General features: G+C 40.8%; 2 protein-coding genes across 2 annotated transcripts in view; one reads left to right on the top strand and one right to left on the bottom strand.

Annotated features, from left to right (window-relative positions):
- gse1b (Gse1 coiled-coil protein b) overlaps nucleotides 1–12,306 on the top strand; it is a 37,400-nt gene extending 25,094 nt beyond the window's left edge. Inside the window, exons 6-16 of the mRNA XM_047362896.1 lie at nucleotides 283–450; nucleotides 567–925; nucleotides 2,360–2,690; nucleotides 3,991–4,634; nucleotides 4,747–4,859; nucleotides 4,978–5,248; nucleotides 6,157–6,270; nucleotides 6,464–6,826; nucleotides 7,606–7,944; nucleotides 8,464–8,567; nucleotides 9,074–12,306. Coding sequence (XP_047218852.1) covers nucleotides 283–450; nucleotides 567–925; nucleotides 2,360–2,690; nucleotides 3,991–4,634; nucleotides 4,747–4,859; nucleotides 4,978–5,248; nucleotides 6,157–6,270; nucleotides 6,464–6,826; nucleotides 7,606–7,944; nucleotides 8,464–8,567; nucleotides 9,074–9,214 — 2,947 coding nt within the window. The 3' untranslated portion in view covers nucleotides 9,215–12,306. The remainder of the gene's footprint in view (nucleotides 1–282; nucleotides 451–566; nucleotides 926–2,359; nucleotides 2,691–3,990; nucleotides 4,635–4,746; nucleotides 4,860–4,977; nucleotides 5,249–6,156; nucleotides 6,271–6,463; nucleotides 6,827–7,605; nucleotides 7,945–8,463; nucleotides 8,568–9,073) is intronic.
- Nucleotides 12,307–13,812: 1,506 nt separating this feature from the next.
- gins2 (GINS complex subunit 2) lies at nucleotides 13,813–17,191 on the bottom strand. Its single transcript, XM_047363655.1, has 5 exons — nucleotides 16,968–17,191; nucleotides 16,771–16,885; nucleotides 15,184–15,283; nucleotides 14,972–15,098; nucleotides 13,813–14,213 (listed from the first exon to the last, which is right to left on the bottom strand). The coding sequence occupies exons 1-5, from the start codon at nucleotides 17,055–17,057 to the stop codon at nucleotides 14,091–14,093; spliced, it is 555 nt and encodes a 184-aa protein (XP_047219611.1). The 5' UTR covers nucleotides 17,058–17,191; the 3' UTR covers nucleotides 13,813–14,090.
- Nucleotides 17,192–17,821: the final 630 nt, after the last annotated feature.

Genomic DNA, 17,821 nt, shown 5'->3' with positions numbered 1-17,821 from the left:
ATATGCTCCTCTATAATGGATTTAATGAGGTGTGCGCTGTGGATGTCACACACATACACATAAGTTGTGCATCAACATACAGCGCTGTCTTTTCCTGGCTCCTGTGTGATGATGGAGCTTAGCTGACAGATACTGCTGCCTCCTGGAAATGATGGAAGATTCAGTGATGTCGCTTCTTTGGGAGAGGGAGGCACACAGGTTAATGAAAGTAAAAGCCGCCCTGTCACATCGGGAGACTGACTTTCCTTTTCTTTTTTTTCTCTTGTAATACTTATATCACAGGATGGATGACCCGTTCTGCCTTTCTGCTTTGCGGTCACCTTTCTATCCACTGCCAACAGGGGGAGCCTTACCCCCCATTCATCCTTCTGCTGTTCACATGCACCTACCAGGCGTCCGCTACCCTGGAGATTTTGCACACCCTTCACTGTCAGCAATGCAGTCTGAGAGGTAATGTCCCTCTTGGTAAATGCATAGACCAAATCAGCAGTGTGCTGCAATTATGTGCTGTCTTCTTCTAATTTTGCTGACATCCTTTTGTTTCCTTGTGCAATTTATTTTTCCAGACTCCAGCTGGAAGATGAGCTGCGACAGCGTGAGAGGGAGCGTGAACGAGAACGCGAGCGTGAAAAAGAGAGGGAGCGTGAGGCCGAGAGAGAAAAAGAGCGAGAGAGAGAACGAGAGCGCGAAAGGGAGCGGGAGAAGGAGCTAGAGAGGGAGAGGGAGCGTGAACGGGAACGCGAGAGAGAACGAGAGAAGGAGAGGGAAAGAGAGAAGGAGCTGGAGAGGCAGAAGGAGAGGGCTCTGAGAGAGAAGGAACTGCAGGCATCCAAAGCCATTGAGAACCACTATCTGGCTGAGCTCCACAACATGAGAGGACAGGAGGAACGAAGCAAGCCTGAGAGGCTAACCCCTAATCGGGCTGGTATGTTTCCCTGTTCCCTATGTTGCCTCTGGAAGCTACAGTCATGTTGCTTATAGACACTGAAACAGCAACAGTTTAGATCAAATTTCTGTTAAGTATTTTCTGATGACCTCTGAACTGTTAGTCAGACAAGACCAGCTGACAGATGGGGTTGTCATTTATAGTGATGAAAAAAAAAAAGTGACAAGAAAAAGTATTTTAACAAATTATTATTTTGTGTAAATGTATCACTGAATAATCAGGGCCTTACAAGCAACTATTTGCTTTAAAATTACACATCAAATAGGCCACTTCATTTCACCAGTTACAATATGAAACTGAACACAATAAATATGATAAATCATAGTTTGAACATAGCATTTATTGATGCTCTCATGGTTGGAGCAGATGGCTTCCCATGCTGGGATGGGTTCTGTTGGAGGTTTCTTTCTGTAAAGCAGGAGTTGTTTTTTCCAGCGAAGTCCTCCATTAAATGTAGTCAGCTAGACTTTCTTAGATAATGTTTTACCAGTTTGTATATATGATCAACTCACTTTGTACTGTACTGTAATCTGGATTGTTTTGGGCTCAATGTCCCTTCAATGTAACTATAGGATCAGATTGTTTTGGAATGAATTTGATTTAATTGAGCTGAATTTGGATCAATGTAGCCTGATTAAAAATGTTGTGCTACATAAATTAAACTGAGTTGAACTTGATTGTAAAAACAAGTTGGACTAATTGGACCGTCTGTTTTGGGTTATAGTCACAAGATGACTCATTTCAATCGTATACCAATTTTTTTTCTCCAATGGACAATGATTACTCATTACTATATTGCTCATCCTTACTAAAACTTTATCAAATTAGTGGAAACTAACCCTTACGTTTTTAAATTGGCATGATGTTTACAGTAATGAATTTATTTTGCCTCAATATTTTTTTTTTTATATTCATTTTGCACGTGCTCGTTACAATATAGGAACCTTTTTAGGTATCTAAAAGACACATGCAACTGTGCTGCCTGTAGAAATGACATAAAACTGTCTTTCAAAAATACAATAAAATATTTTATCTAAGAGCATACAAATCTTGATATAGAAATAATCCACTAGCAATTACCTGCTTTTTGTATAAATCAATATGGAGGATTTATTAACAAATGATGAATTCAGATATAAAGCCAGATAAGTTTATTCCTATTTATGTAACAAAAAATGTCTTAAACACAAAAAAATAGTTGCTGCATTTATAGACAAAAACTGTGAGTCCTTAGTTTATTGTACCTATTAAATAGAGCTGATCAGGGAAAAAACTGCTTATTCCAAAATCTGGATGAGTGACTGATGCATCTCTTATATTTTCTTTTACTATTTTATTAATTGGGCTAAAAATGATCAATAAGTACCTCCTACTTAAATATTAGATTTTTGACACTCACTTTTCTCGCTGTAGAAAAAGCCAAAGAGCCCGCTCTTCCAGCTCCCAAACCCGTACCGCCTGGAATCCACCCTTCACTGGTTCAGCCTCATCATCACGTTTCTGGTCTGATCTCCAACCATGGCCTCTACATGGGCTCTGGTGCTGTGGGCACAGGACTCTCCGCCTCAATGATCACACAGAGGGCCAACGAGGAGGAGCGGTGGTTGGCACGCCAACGCAGGCTGAGGCAGGAAAAAGAGGATCGCCAGTCCCAGGTGTCTGAATTCCGCCAGCAGGTTCTGGAGCAGCATCTGGACCTGAGCCGTCCCGCTGACGCACCAGATCACAGGACAGACTCTCACAGGTGAGCCAACACTCTCAAACACACATTTTCCAACCTCATGACATGGCAGGGTTTTTATAATTTCATTCAGTGATTACACTGTTTTCTACTGTTATCTGATGACGACAAACAGTTCTGGGATCGATGGCAACAAAACACCCAAATAGTGGGATTTTGATCCACTTCAGTCAGCTTACGGGGGACAGTAGTTACTGTGTTTTGCAGTTCTAAAACCAGGCAGGCGTTAAGTTTGGTTTAGGCAGTTCCAGGAAAAAGATAAACCATTTCTGGAACATGACTTCTGCTCTACTTCCCTTCTGACTTCCTTGTAGTGCTGAAATTAAGAAAAACTACAGCGTATGGGTGCTGATGAAGTTGGTAACGTTAGATCCTAAGAATTCTTGTTTATGAGTGGGAATCGATAAGGGTTTCAAACAGGCAAAGAGTCAGACTACTTGGACACACAAAGGCTAATTCTCTGCTAATCCTCTCAACCATGCCCAGGATAAGCCTGGTGCCTACCTCTCATTGTGAGGGTGCCTGTGTTTGTGTTGTTTGTGATTCAGAGGTAAGGGTTGTGGCTAATGCTGGCAGGACTGGAGTGATACACACACACACACACACACATACTATCAGTAACCCTTCAAACCCTTCAGTGTAATCACATAATCACAGCTCAAGGGCTGCAGATTGCAGATAAGACCCAGTCTACTTATCCACATACACCAAAACTGCATGCAAAGACAATTAAAGTGGTCTTGCAGCGTGTGCAGTACTTCCACATTTTAATGTGGAAATACACTGGGGGGGGAGAAATGCCCATCAGCCAACCTTTTCCTTCCTGTTCCCCATTACCATTCCTTTCCCAACACTGTAACAGTTTTTATTTATATTATTATAGGTATATTTATTTTTTATGGCCTTTTAAAATGACTGTTTTTTACTATTCATGTGTTGGTGTTTTCTCCTCTGGCACCTCGTCAGGAGGACATTTTGCTGGCCTCTTCTTTCATACACAGCTCTCTTCTGTGCATGCCTCACTACAAAGGCCTAACAGATCACAAAAAGCAGCCTCTGTGTTGGGAAGAAAGTGGGTGCCTTGGCCACATCCTTACTCTGCTCAGGGCTACTCTGTCTGGGTTTGATAACGCTGCTTTGCACAGACACACTGACAGGGCTGAGAGGAAGCCGGCACAGCACATGAGCTCTGTTGTGTGTTTCTGTTCTATGTTTGACAGGAAATACTTTTTATTTGGAATAAAAATTGTTTTATTTATGAATCTAACAGATAAAAATTTCCTGCCTGATTCTACCTCTTCAGGTCCATGCAAAACCACCATGAACCAGGAAGCAGGGAACATCACCCCCACCTAGGTGCCCCTCCACCCCTCATCTCGCCCAAACCTCCGCAGCCCTCACGTGAGCACCACCCTCCACCTCCAACAACCCTGTGGAACCCTGCCTCTCTCATAGAAACTGCCTCAGAATCCAGACGTAACCATGAGCCCTCAGGGATGGGACACTATGAGCTCAGTCGGGGCCCCTCGGGGCCCTCCAAATATGAAGATGGAATGCGAAGGAGAGACATGGCAACGATGGAGAAATATCCCCCTATCAGAGCTCCTCTAGTAATCCCCGAGCACAGCACCTTCCTTGCTGATCTAGAGAAATCCACCCAGTCCTTCCTTAGCCAGCAGAGGGCATCAATGTCTCTGCCAAGTCAGTATGAAATGGAGGGAAGCTTAAAAATTAATGCTGGACTGAAGAACCTTCAGGGACATCCAGTGCACAGCAGACATGGACAAGGTCTTGGAATGATAGCAGGATCTGGGATTGGACCAGTAACTGCACAAGGAATGGGTCCAGACACATTGCTGATCTATGATGAGTTTCTTCAGCAGCACCGAAGGCCTGTCAGTAAGCTGGACCTGGAGGAGAAGAAGAGAAGAGAGGCCAGAGAGAAAGGTATTTGTCACAGGAATATGATCAGATGGACTCTGCTTGGTAATACGCCACGTATCCTAATCTGTCATTTTTACAAGAGGAAGTGGGAAACATTGTGACACTGTTTCTGCAGGTTACTACTATGAGCTGGATGACTCATATGATGAGAGCGATGAGGAGGAGGTGAGAGCCCATCTCAGGAGAGTAGCAGAGCAGCCCCCACTGAAACTAGATGACTCTACAGAGGTAAAATACAAAAAAAAAAAAAAAACGCATATGCTTTCTATACTTCAACATGTTGAAAGAAAATACAAGTGATCATAATACCAAACTACAGCACATTTACTGTTTTGTTTCCATACAGAAATTAGAGTTTCTGAAAATGTTTAGCCTGACCACAGTGAGCCAGCGTGATGAGCTTGTGCAGCAAAAGAGAAGGAAAAGGAGGAGAATGCTCAGGGAGCGCAGCCCTTCACCTCCTGCTTCACAGTCCAAACGCACTCCCCCACCACCTCCTGCTCAGCTCAGCACACGCTTCACTCCTGAGGAAATGGACCGAGCACCAGAGCTGGAGGACAAGAAGCGATTTCTCACCATGTTTAAACTCTCTCATATCAACGTGGAGGAGAGAAAAGGTCAGTCTGTGGAGAAGGAAAAGCCATCCCATAGAGTTGAATAAAATAGAACAAAATGATCTTTTATTTGTCCCTCAGTGAGACAATTCGGTGTATTAACAGATAATTGCTAGACAAAAGTATGCACGCATTTAATGCAAAAGGTAGAAAAAATATATCTTAATTTATACTAGTAAGATAAATTGGGGCCTATTTAGTTTAAACCACTTTTTTGCTAAAAAGGCAATGTACAAAAAAATATATATATATTTTGCATGTAAAGAACATGGGAACTACTAACAGACTCAGTGGCATTAAAAACACACACATCAGTTACTTCTGTTATGTTTTGTCTTGGGCATCTCATTTTAGCTGAGTGATGCCCATTTGGATCTTAAAAAGCAGTAGTCAGTAGCAGTCTGTTCTGCGGCTTGCTGATGCTTCACTTCAGATGATCGCTGCTTGGTTTATTTGCACTACACTCCCATGAACACGCTGACTCAAGCCTCAAAGGAAATTATAAAAGGGTCAAAAAATGATGTCAACCTCATATCCCTATATTATATGCAGCATGTATTGAGCAATGTTTGCACAATGACTAGTTTTTGCATTGCCCTAGTTTGATGAGAGGAGTTGTCTCCTAGAGGTTTTCACACACACATTTAAAGAATTGCATCTCTAAGCCTTTTACCTATTGGTTTTTCTCAATTAGAAAGTTAGCATTCAAACCAAATAATAGCCTCAAAACGTGGCTTTTAAAGAGAGTCTAAAATGTCTTTAAAAGTTTAATTGGTTTTGTTAAAGGTGGCATACATGGTCTGAACTTGGAATTTAGCAGAAGCTCTACAGCAGCAGTAGTTTTGCTTGAATGTAAGTAACAGTAATGGCAACCTCACAAACATGAATAATGGTAAACTGTTTTCTTTTAGACAATGAAAGGGTGGTGGAACTGCTTCAAGCCATTAAAGAAAAAAGTGTAACCTTGGATACAATCAGACACACACCTCACCCACTGTGCAAGAGCCCTCCAGCACACATCTCTGGTATGAGGCTTGTCGCTGGATAATCACTCACTTTTTCTTCACTTAAGTATTTAGAAGATTTTTATAGACTTTCTTTTCACATATTTAGATAGCTGTAAATGTAAAGCTGAAATAATATCTGACTGCAGTGCCATAGTAGTGGTAATGCAGATATTGACCTCATCATGAATAACATATGCTGAAACAATTGCAGATCCAGCATTTAGCCAGCCCTCCTCTGAATCTGAAGACCACCATAATGTCAGACAGCATAGTCCTCCGTCACATTGCCCAGCATCCCCCAGTGGTCATCTAAAACCCCTTGGGGACACCTTACGGCCAAAGCCCCCCCTCTCCCCAGCTGTCTACCGGGGGACTGGTGAGGGATCCATCTCGAAGAGGAACTCCAGCTTGCTCAACAGCTTGCGGCCGCCGCTCTCCCTGCAGGCTAAAGAGGGACCTCACAGCGTCAACGGCCGCACAAAACCCTGGGACAGCTTCACCCCAGAGGAATTCGCACAGCAGTTCCATGAATCTGTGCTTCAGTCCACTCAAAAAGCTCTGCAGAAACACAAAGGTAATAAGATTCCTGTGCAAAAGTAGTTTTAACGCACAATATCACTATAGTTGAATCTGAGGTTTAATCCCATTTGCAAAGGTTACTTCCACAATCACTGGACATTTAATTCAGCTGGTGGTTAAAATATGAAGCTGAGAAGTTCTCACTGATTCCAACTTAAACATACATGATTTAATATTCTCGTATATTTAATAGAAACATTTATCATTTATAACTTAGATATTCAATAATGTTTTCCCTATGTACTAACAAAAAATTATGTGTATAAATATAATATATATTTGTTCCAAAATTACAGACTTTAGGTCTGCTAGTCTGAAATGGGATTTAACCTTATTCTCTTAAGTAATTTCTACAAAAACACATGTTGCAGGATTCCCATTTCACCCACATTATAGCTTTAAACTTGCATCTTGTCAGCAAATTCTGCATAAATCCAGTAATTATTTGTCTATTATTAACGTTTTGCTATTTTATGGAATAAGTTCATTATTATTTTTAGTAGTTAAATGTAATTGATTAGTTGTACTCTCTTGCAGCTGAATAAAGATATTTATTCTTATTACTGCTACATAAAAAAGAAACCACATATGGAAAAGATGTTGTGACAAGAGGTTGTGGAAAAGAGAAAACAATTGGAAATTTGCCCCAGTTTGTCAGAAATACTGTAAAATTGCTACTACTCAAGTTATTCTGTGTAAAAAAAAAAAACAACAAAAAAACACATTTTCATGATGGATAAATAATTATTTCTTTCTCCTGCTTTTCTTTTATAGGAGTAGCAGCAGGTGTGTCAGAGTCATCTCACCTCCAGGAGTCGTCGGTCCACTATAACATTCCTGAGCTTCAGAACACCCCTAGCCGTCCGCCTCAGCCACTTGCACAGCCTCACTTGAATGCACCACCGTTTCCCCATCCCCTTTCCCACTCTCACTCTCAACCCAACGGACAGCACTTTCCAATGCCCCTCCACAAGGAGGCAGCAGTGATGAGGGAGGACCTGTCTGGTCCAGAGGATTTGGAAGAGGAAGATGATGAGGAGGAAGAGGAGGCTCCAGTTCCAAAGTGGCAGGGAATTGAATCTATATTTGAAGCATATCAGGAATATGTTGAAGGTAAACGGCACAATAAAATATGCAGTGATGAAACTGGTGATATAAAATCTCTGTCGTTCTTATAATTTTATCATGTCAACTTATATTGAATAAGTGAAAATATGCTAAGTTGAGACATTTTTCATATGTTAGTTCTGTTTGTTGTTAAAAATAAATGCATGAAATTATGTGATTTTAAAGTTCAGTCAATCAAATGCTTTTTATATTGCTAATTAGAGTACATCATGTTATTTTAGTACAGATATAAACTGGCAAAAAGACCATAATTTTGGGTAATGCATACAACAAATCAATCACAAATTCTACAAATGAAATAAAAAATACATGATCTGTCAAAACATATGTAGTTGTAGCATTTGTTCACCACTAGAGGGCGGTATTTATCTTGTTCAGTTGTGTTTCAGACATTGAATATGAAGATTTGCACCTATAGATTAACCTAGCATGCTTTTCTCTGGCCTTCTACTTCATTTCTAAGTGTAACACTGTTTTTTCTCCACATTCTGCATTATCTCACAGAGCAAACTTTGGAGAGACAGGTATTACAGAGCCAGTGTCGAAGACTAGAAGCTCAGAACTACAACCTCAGTCTGACAGCTGAGCAACTGTCTCACAGCATGGGGGTAAGCCACACACACATAGGACATATAATAAAGCCACATAGAGCTTCAGCACTGAGTGAGTTGCGAACAGTTCAGAAGAGGATTTTTTTCTAGCATCACGACAGGTTTATAGTCAAAATTATTCTGCATCCTTCTATGACTCCCAGGCAGTTCCCCCCATGGCCAATTTTTACTCCTATTCTGTTCTCTCCTACATCCATTTTGTAGTCCTCCTTGCCATCACTCAAATCTTTACCTCCCATCCAGAGATTCAAGTCAGGACTCTGGCTGAGCCATTCTAAATCAATAATATTACTTTGAGTCAGAAGAAACATGTTACATTTTAATGATTTATTTATCTCAACTACAAATAGAAATATACTGTTACCCAGTAAGTTGGTAAAAAATGGATGTAGGAAAGACAGCATGGGGGTACAAATTGGTTATGGGCGGACATGAATTAATGAATTTCATAGCCTTGCTTATTTTCTTCCTCCTTAATGCTTGACTCCTTCTCTGTTGCACAGGAGCTGATGTCCCAGAGACAGAAGCTTGCAGTGGAAAGGGAGAAGCTACAAGCAGAGCTGGAGCACTTCAGGAAGTGTCTGACACTGCCGCAGACACACTGGCCAAGAGGCAGCCATTACAAAGGATACCCTCCTAGGTGACCCCGACATGCCAACCTGAAGACCCCCAGCCCCCAGCTGCCTCCCCTTCAGACTTGAAGTTTATTTTTTCACCGCCTGGTCCTCGTGGCTCCATGGAGGGGAATATGGCTGGCTAGATAAGATTAGTGAATTCAATGGCTTGAGTGAATGAATAAACAGGTGAATGCACAAGAGACAGGACCATTCAGTGAAGGACAGTTAGTCTTTGGATCGTGGCTTGCCAGGGACTGTTCCAAAAGCCACTGACACGTGCCAATGTAGCCAACCCTGAAATCAGCCAGACAGGAGAACCTGAAGATCAACACACAGTCATAAGCAGTTGCCTGCTAGTCCCATTCTTCAGCTCCTGCTGCGCTGCTGTGTTGTCCCTGCATCCCCACAGTCACACAGACAATCCTGCCAATGAAGGAGCAGCTGCCCCCTCCCTCCCCCCACCCGGGGGAGGGTTTCATCACAAGACTTGAAAGCTCCAAATCTCCAAACGAAGGCTTCCGGCCAGTTGGGACTGATTTTTACGACATCGGCCACGTGAGCTTTCGAACTGGAAATGCACTTAAGAATAAAAGCTGAAGAACTACCTGGTGGTACTGTGTTACAATAAAGAACTATTCAAATTAGAGAAAAACCTAGAAAATGTACATTTTTGAAAAGAATTAAGGAAATGTTTTATTTCAAAATAGAAAGTTTGAAAATAAGAATTTTAAAGGGTGCTTCAGCCTTGTATTGTACATACTATGAAGACTTTAATGAATTTTGTATGTTTTTATTACTTTATTCATTGTTCTTTTAAAACAAAAAGCCTGCCATTTTTATATGTTTATGCTTTTTGGGGGGGGTTGAAAAAAAAAAAAAAAAGCCTTGCTTTTATTGCTTTTGCTGCTGCTGGCCGGAAAACATTAACTCTGAGATGTTCCACAGAAGCAGGACGTTTCTGTCCGGACTGAGCAGCTGAGACCCAGCCACAGCCCACCTCACCTGGCCTCTGAGCTCAGCAAAGCTGGCTCGGAGACCCTGAAACATAGTCTCCCCGTCGCTGCACAGCAACATACCTGTGTTTTCACTCTTCCTCTTTTATGCTTCACTGCTGCTGGCATGACTAGTTAGCTTGTGATATCCTCATCCATAAACCACATTCACAGTGATATACAGGTGCATCTCAATACTTAAAAATATCATTGAGAATTTATTCAGTTTTTCAATTGACAAGGCTTACATAAATATTACAATAAATATTACAGAGATTTATTATATATAGAGTGATCTATTACAAGTGATTATTTTTGGTTAATTTTATTGATGGTCTTGCATCTAATAAAAAAAAAAAAAATTTTGTTTTTTGGAAAATAGATTTTAAAAACAGACATGAAAACTATTTCCATGTACTGTGCGGTGTCTGCACTCAAAACTTGGTCAGGGCTCCTTTTTGCACTAATTACTGCATCAGTGCAGCGTGTCATGGACGCGATCAGCCTGTGGTCCTGCTTAGGTGTTAAGGAAGCCCAGGATGCTTCGATAGAGACCTTCAACTGCTCTGCATGTTTGGGTCTGGTGTCTCTCATCTCGCTCTTTACAAAACTTCAAATATTCTATGTGGGTTTTTGTTCAGTCCAGTTTGCTGGCCGATGAAGTACAGTGATAACAGGGTCCTTAGGCAGATGTTGGTACTTTAAACAGTGTGAACAGGTGCCAAATCCTGTTGGAAGATGAATGCAACACAGAAGACCAACACAAGCAGATGACAGGGTACCCCAAATCATCACTGACTTGTGTTGCCATTCATGTCAGTTTTGAATTGAATTGCTGAAATAAATTGACTTTTTGATAGTCCAAGTTATTGGGATGCACCATTACAGATATAAATAATCTCATAAGCAGCCAGCAGAAGATACTGCTTTTTCATGCTTTATCTAAATATTGGAACTTTATTTTAGCTTTTAAAACAGTACATTGGAGCTGCAGTAATGATAGCTGAAAGGAAGTCCTTACCAAACAGCCATTAAAGGACACAGTGCCAAATAAATCGAAGCATTTTATAATCTTGACTTGGTTAGAGTTGCAATTGGAGAGCCAAACGTTCAACTGAGAACCTTCCTCTCATCTTCACCTTTTTTAATAAGAATCCCCCTGTTGCCTAAAGCTGTCAACATGTTCAACCCTATTAGCCACAAAAGTTACACAATTGAACTGGACATGATTAGGAAGGGTTTGCTTTACCTTTCATACATTTTTCTTTTTTTTTTTAAAATAACCCCTCGTCTGCCCTGAACTCTGTCCAGTATTACACAGACTGCTTTTACCGTCAGAATCATTCAACCTCAGTTTTAGGGCTGGATGTGCCATCTGAAACCCTGGAGGCCATCAGTGACACGACCACATCATTGTTTTTAAGGTGTTGACGTAAAAGGGTGAATTCGTTCAAAGAGAAATGATTTTAAATGTACCTAAAGTCGATTTATAACAAAGATTAAAGCACAACTATGCCACACGAACCCTATATCACTTCCAAGTGCCTCAGGAATTTGGGAGCATGTGAATTAGTCGCTGTCCACACGTTGAGCGATCAGGGACTTTACATCCAAGTGTCTGCAGTATCTCTCACATTTTAAATAAGTCAAAGAGATGACACTAAATGCGTTTTTCTAAACACAAATCACTTCACTTGCAACCTTTTTTTTTTGTTGAATAAGCAAGGCTTAAACCAGATGAGAGTTAAAAAGTGCACTCTGTTACTTTTCCACAGCAGCAGAGAGCCAACCGTGCAGCCTATCGGTAAATGAGGACGCAGGCATGCTGAGGTAAGCTGCCAATTAGCTGGAGAGGAAAGTTCAGTAAGATAAGGCTCTTACTCAGCCTCCCTGGGTCTCCATCTCCAACCCACGCACTCCCATGCAATAGCCCTGTTTACTCAGTGGAGGATGTCTAGATGCTGTGAAATCCTGTTTTTTTTTTGTTTTTGTTTTTTTAAATGTACCTGTTTAAATTCATTGTAATGTAATATATTCTTTGTTGAATGTAGTAATTAGGTATTTATGAATATATGGCTGTGATTTCAGACAAAAAAGAAAATAAAAATACTTTGTCAAAATGTCAAACATCAAAATGTGGGAGTATTTGTGTTTTGGATGGGAATTTTCTTTGAGGAATGGATAGCTGACTCGATTCCCATATAGTATGTTTAAATTTTTTATGAAAATGGTAAAGATTGGTAGATGTTTTTCTTAAAGTGCTTAGATTATACTTGCATATTTGATCTTATTGCTTTTTGGTCACATTTCCGATCATTAAACAAATTTATCACACAAAGACCTAAGTAGAGAAACATGAAAAAGCAATTATTTAATTTATTGATAGGAAAAAGCTACCCAAACCAGCCTGATCCTATGTGAAAAAGCGTGTGCCGTAAAACTGGTTGAGCAACCTTGTCAGCAGCAACGGCCATTAAGTCTCTGTGGAAAGCTTTGCGTCCACTCCTTACAGACTTGTTTAACTCAACCACAGCATTTTAATTGGATTAAAATCCAGACTTTGATTAGGCCACACTAAAACTTTCATTTTGTTTTTTTGGTTTGTTTTTGCCATTCAGAGTTTAATGGTGTGTTTTGGATTATTGTCCTGCAGATAACCCCGGTGGATTTAGAATTAAGGTGACGAAGTAGTAGGTGGATATTCTCCAGCTGCTAGCACTGTTACCTTGGAGCCAGAAGGTCCAGAATTGGGGTCTTTCTGCATGGAGTTTGCATGTTCTCCTTGTGCACATCTGGCGACTGTGGCTCAGTAGGAAGAGTAGTCATCTTGCAATCGGAAGGTTGTGGGTTCAATTCCAGCTTCCTCCTGCTGTATGTCGATGTGTCCCTGGGCAAGGCACTTCACCTCAAGTTAACTACCGATCTGTGTATCGGTGTATGAATGTGTGAGTGTGATTGGGTGAATGTGGCTCTAGTGTAAAGCGCTTTGAGCAGTCTGTATGACTGGAAAGGCGCTATTTAAATTCAGTCCATTTACGTGTGTTCTCTCCGTGTACTCCAGCTTCCTCCAAAAACGCAACTGGTCTCTCTAAAGTGTGTGTTGCCCTGTGATGGACCGTTGACCTGTCCAGGATGTACTCCGCCTCTCGCCCAATGACCGTTGGAAATAGGCGCCTCCTGCTGTTAAGGATTATTATCAGCAAAGGTTTTAGCCTTAGAACTTTTCCGTGGGTGCCAGCCTCTTTCTTATTGTTAAATCATGACCCCTGACCTTAAATGAAGGAGGTAAGGCATTGCTTTGCTTTAAATGTGGTTCTAGGTTCTTGGATGAATTTGATAGGTTGGCCACTCCTGCGAAAAGGTTCACAACTGTTTCATGTTTTCTCTATTGGTGGATAATGGCTCTGACTGTGGTTCAATTGAATCCCAAAGCCTTTATAAATTTTCCAGACTGATGGATGTCAATGACAATTTTCTTTAGATAAGGGGATGACATATTGCTTTCTCTGTAGTTCTATTTAAGTGATTCATTCTTCATGTCTGGTAACAGGAAATCTTTTTAAGAGCACTGTAGATGTTATATTCATTATTGTGCAAATGAAGTGCCAAAACACCACAGCACAAAACAACTAGTCAACATGCACAAAAGTACATTTATTTTGTCACACATTAAAAACAAACATTTAGCAACCATGACACATTTAAATTAACACTATTCATCACTAACAGCTGATCCACATGCTTTATATGAATCCAAATCTTCCACACAAAAGAAGTGTGATTCCTTAAAATGCTGCTCAAACTTCAAGAAATGCAGCGCCTCGTTAGTAGAAACAAATTATAGTTCAACGGCTGAAGTCCAGTCTTCTAAAAATCTTCAGACAACATCCAAAAGGCCCCGTTGTTTCGGATCAAACAAACTGGCCCTTAGTGGAACCAGCCTGCAGGTTGGAGCGCAGCTTGTACATGCAGTTGAGAGAGTCGAGGAGGAACGCTCGAATGGTGTTGATCTCCATCAGTGTCATGTTGTCCAGCTGCAGAGTGAAGGACACAGGATGAGACAGGAAATCTGGTGCTCTGACACTTGGCAGGGAACATCCTAATACAGGTATTTACTATTTCTAAATGCATAATATTGAAATTATTAAGAGATAAAGCTGCTTTTAAAGAAATATTGTGTGGCTTCTGCCAGCAGCAGGCCATAGTATAACTTAGAGGCAGGTATTTATTCTTTTTACAACGTTGTCTACAACTCGTCTCCCTTACACAATGACGATAGTTGGGAAAATAAATAAATAAAACATTTACTGACTTTTCATGTTACACCAGAGGATCTTAAAGTTGCCTTTTCTCTAGAGTCAGTTGCATTGTCAGAGCAAAACAGGAACCAGCCGGGACATGGGCTAAAGGGATAAAAGGATAATCCGAAATATTTTGCAAGACGCTGCGACTATGACTGGTAATCCTGTTATGTGACGCAACAGGTGCTGCAAGCTTAAGTTTGCCAAATTAATGTGGACCAGCCGATGATGAACCTAATCACATTTGTCTTCACTCTCTGTGTCATTTCATGTTAGATAAAACTTCAGTTTTAGAGTTCTTACCAAGTCAGGTTTCCTCGACAAAAAACAAGACTAATTTTTATATCTGATCTGCAAACACCCAAAATAAAAACCACAGATGTTGAAGTGAGTTCAGAATAATCTTATATGTGCATCGGTTCTGCTTGTATCTCCTGCTGATAGGAGATGAATCTAACAGCTTTGTGATTTAGTCCCATGATCTGTGTTACCTGAGCATGAGCCTCCTGCTGCCTGATGAAACTGTCAGCAGACAGGCGCAGTTTAGCGATTCGGGTGTCCCAGATGTCTTTGACCAGCGTCCGGATCTCATCCGCTTTGGGAATGTTGTCTGACGCGCTACAGAAAGACAAAAACGGCCACGTAAGATCGAGGGTCACCTCAGCAAAGACCGACTCGGGTTGGACGGCGGCATGTGACTCACTGGTTCAGCAACAGTTTGGTCAGCTCCATGTAGTACGGACTGGGAGCAGGAGTAAAGGCATCTTCTTTTCTCTCAAGCTCTCGTATCTCCTCCAGTTTCTCTGCATGACCGAGGGAAGGTATTCACAACAAGACCATGCCAGAAAAAAGAAGTGTACATAATTCACAGCAAAAATGCTTGTTGTGAAATTCTTCTCTTTTGTGCCAATACTTCTCAACGGTTTTTAATTTTCCCCCCTTTTCTTCTCTATGCATCTCTCCTCTGCTGTGTTTCTGCTTTTACGTATTTTTGTTGTTGTGAAGTGGTAGGATACCGGTACGTAGTTTTTAAAACTTTTTAGAGGTAAATATTTGAACAGTGTGGCATGAATATGCACTCAGCCCTCTTTACTCTGATAGCCCGTAATAAAATCCAGCGTAGTTCACCTGTGTGTAATTTATTCTGTTTGTTAGAAAACATCAAAAAGCCTCGTGAAAACAAAGCAACAGACAGGCCAGGGCCGGGATAAAGCAGAGAAGTTTGAAGCAGGTTTCTGTTTTAAAACGATATCCCAAGCTTTGAACATCCCATGGAGCTCTGTTCAGTCCATCATCTGAACTAAAAGAATATTTGCTCTCTCCACATATCTGATATTCAGGGAAGGTGACGACAAGAGTTGAAAGAAACCGATTAGAAATCTGGGTTACAATATGCCACAAGCCATTCAGAGAACACAGTAAATATTTCGATGAATTGAACTAAATTCTGCTGGAAAACTAACTTGGCACGTCACCGTGAACACAACATCTCTACGGTAAAAAAATTGTGATGGCAGCATCATACTGTGGGGATGCTTTTCAGCTGGTCAGTTCATGAAAAGGAGGATGGAGCTAAATAGAAGGCAATACTAAAAGAAAACCAGTTAGAGTCGGCAACAGAATTGAGACTGGACTGGAAGTTCACCTTCCAGTAGGACAAAGCCATAGCTAGAATGGAGTAGTTTGGATCAAAATGCATTCATGTGTTAAAATGGCCCAGTCAAAGTCTAGACCTCAGTCCAATTGTAAATATATGGCAAGGCTTGAAAATTGCTGCTCACAGACGCTCTTCGTCGCCTCTGACTGAGCTTGAGACTCCAGATGGAGAACTCTGAGCATCCTCTTCATGAGATTGTCCTACAGCAACAGAGTCTTCAGTCAGAGGCTTCTTCAGATCTGCTGTAAGACGGAGCGCTACAGGAGATCCTTCCTGCCCACAGCCATCAGCATCTACAACGGCTCTTTGAAGAAACCTTCATAATATGAGCTATAACAACATTTAATTTCCCTTTGGAATTAATAAAGTATTTTTGAATTGAATTGAATATGCAAAGTTGATATAACACACATCACAAGACAGCAGTTATTGTAGCGAAGGAGGGTAAACAAAGTCTTGACGGAGGGGGGCTGAATACAAATACACGCCACAATATTTTCAAAAACAAAACCACGTATGATTTTAATTCCACTTCACAAGTATTTGCTGTATTAAAGGTTTTAGCTGAAAACTGACGAAATGTGAAAATTACAAGGAGTATGAAATATTTACGCAAGGCATTGGACAACCTACCGACATCCATCCACTCAAAGGGAAGAATCCTACATTTTTGTCTCTGTTTTAGGTTTAGGGCCAACCACACGGGGACATCAACAGGAAGTCCGGGGTTGAATGGTCCCAAATCGCCCTGAAGTAAGAAATAAATGTTAAAATGTAAGTTTTCAGGAATATACACAACACATCTGACACAACGCTCCTTGCATACTTACCCGGATTAAATAGATCTTGTCCAGGCTGAAATTTGGTATTATCTTCACAAACTCTTTCTCGGCAAGAAATTCAACTTCTGAAGGATCCATAACCGACTGTTAATGTGTTTTCAGAACCTTTTTCATACCAACCACTCTGTCTGCCGAGAGTTCCCGCGCTACGAGCTGCGCAAACCTACAGAGTAAACAAGTAGTGGACAACTGCGTCATCACCCGGAAGTACGACACCGCAAAATGAAGCGCGTGCTCTGAAATATATTTAAAGTATTTTACAGCTATATATTCTAGTTTATTGCAGCAGATGGATCCGATTGATTAAAAAAATAAATATATTGTCTGAACAGTGTTGACTGTCGAGTCAGTGGCCAGCTGATGACGACACACACCATACCATGAAGGGTTCGGTTAGTACAGGAAGAGCAGCACCATGTGACGGAAGTCTCCGCTATTCGCCACTAGATGGCGATGTTTTATGCCATCCATTTATTGACTGGTAACTTTATGTGCCCTAAAGTTATTGAGGACTTAACGGGAGCTACAGGTCCTTCTCAAAATATTAGCATATTGTGATAAAGTTCATTATTTTCCATAATGTCATGATAAAAATTTAACATTAATATATTTTAGATTCATTGCACACTAACTGAAATATTTCAGGTCTTTTATTGTCTTAATACGGATGATTTTGGCATACAGCTCATGAAAACCCAAAATTCCTATCTCACAAAATTAGCATATTTCATCCGACCAATAAAAGAAAAGTGTTTTTAATACAAAAAACATCAACCTTCAAATAATCATGTACAGTTATGCACTCAATACTTGGTCGGGAATCCTTTTGCAGAAATGACTGC

Source organism: Girardinichthys multiradiatus, chromosome 4 (genome assembly GCF_021462225.1).
Source record: "Girardinichthys multiradiatus isolate DD_20200921_A chromosome 4, DD_fGirMul_XY1, whole genome shotgun sequence".
NCBI classification, from domain to species: domain Eukaryota; kingdom Metazoa; phylum Chordata; class Actinopteri; order Cyprinodontiformes; family Goodeidae; genus Girardinichthys; species Girardinichthys multiradiatus.
Note: the sequence above shows the minus strand (reverse complement) of the source record. Positions and strands in the feature narration are given on the sequence as shown.

What these genes read in the sequence shown, in the direction of transcription:
- gins2 (XM_047363655.1), bottom strand. Translation starts at nt 17,057, where the DNA reads ATGGATCCTTCAGAAGTTGAATTTCTTGCCGAGAAAGAGTTTGTGAAG. An exon ending in CTTTGAGTGGATGGATGTCG is followed by an intron (nt 15,284 to 16,770) that starts GTAGGTTGTCCA and finishes TCGGTCATGCAG; the next exon opens with AGAAACTGGAGGAGATACGA. An exon ending in AGCAGGAGGCTCATGCTCAG is followed by an intron (nt 14,214 to 14,971) that starts GTAACACAGATC and finishes TTCACTCTGCAG; the next exon opens with CTGGACAACATGACACTGAT.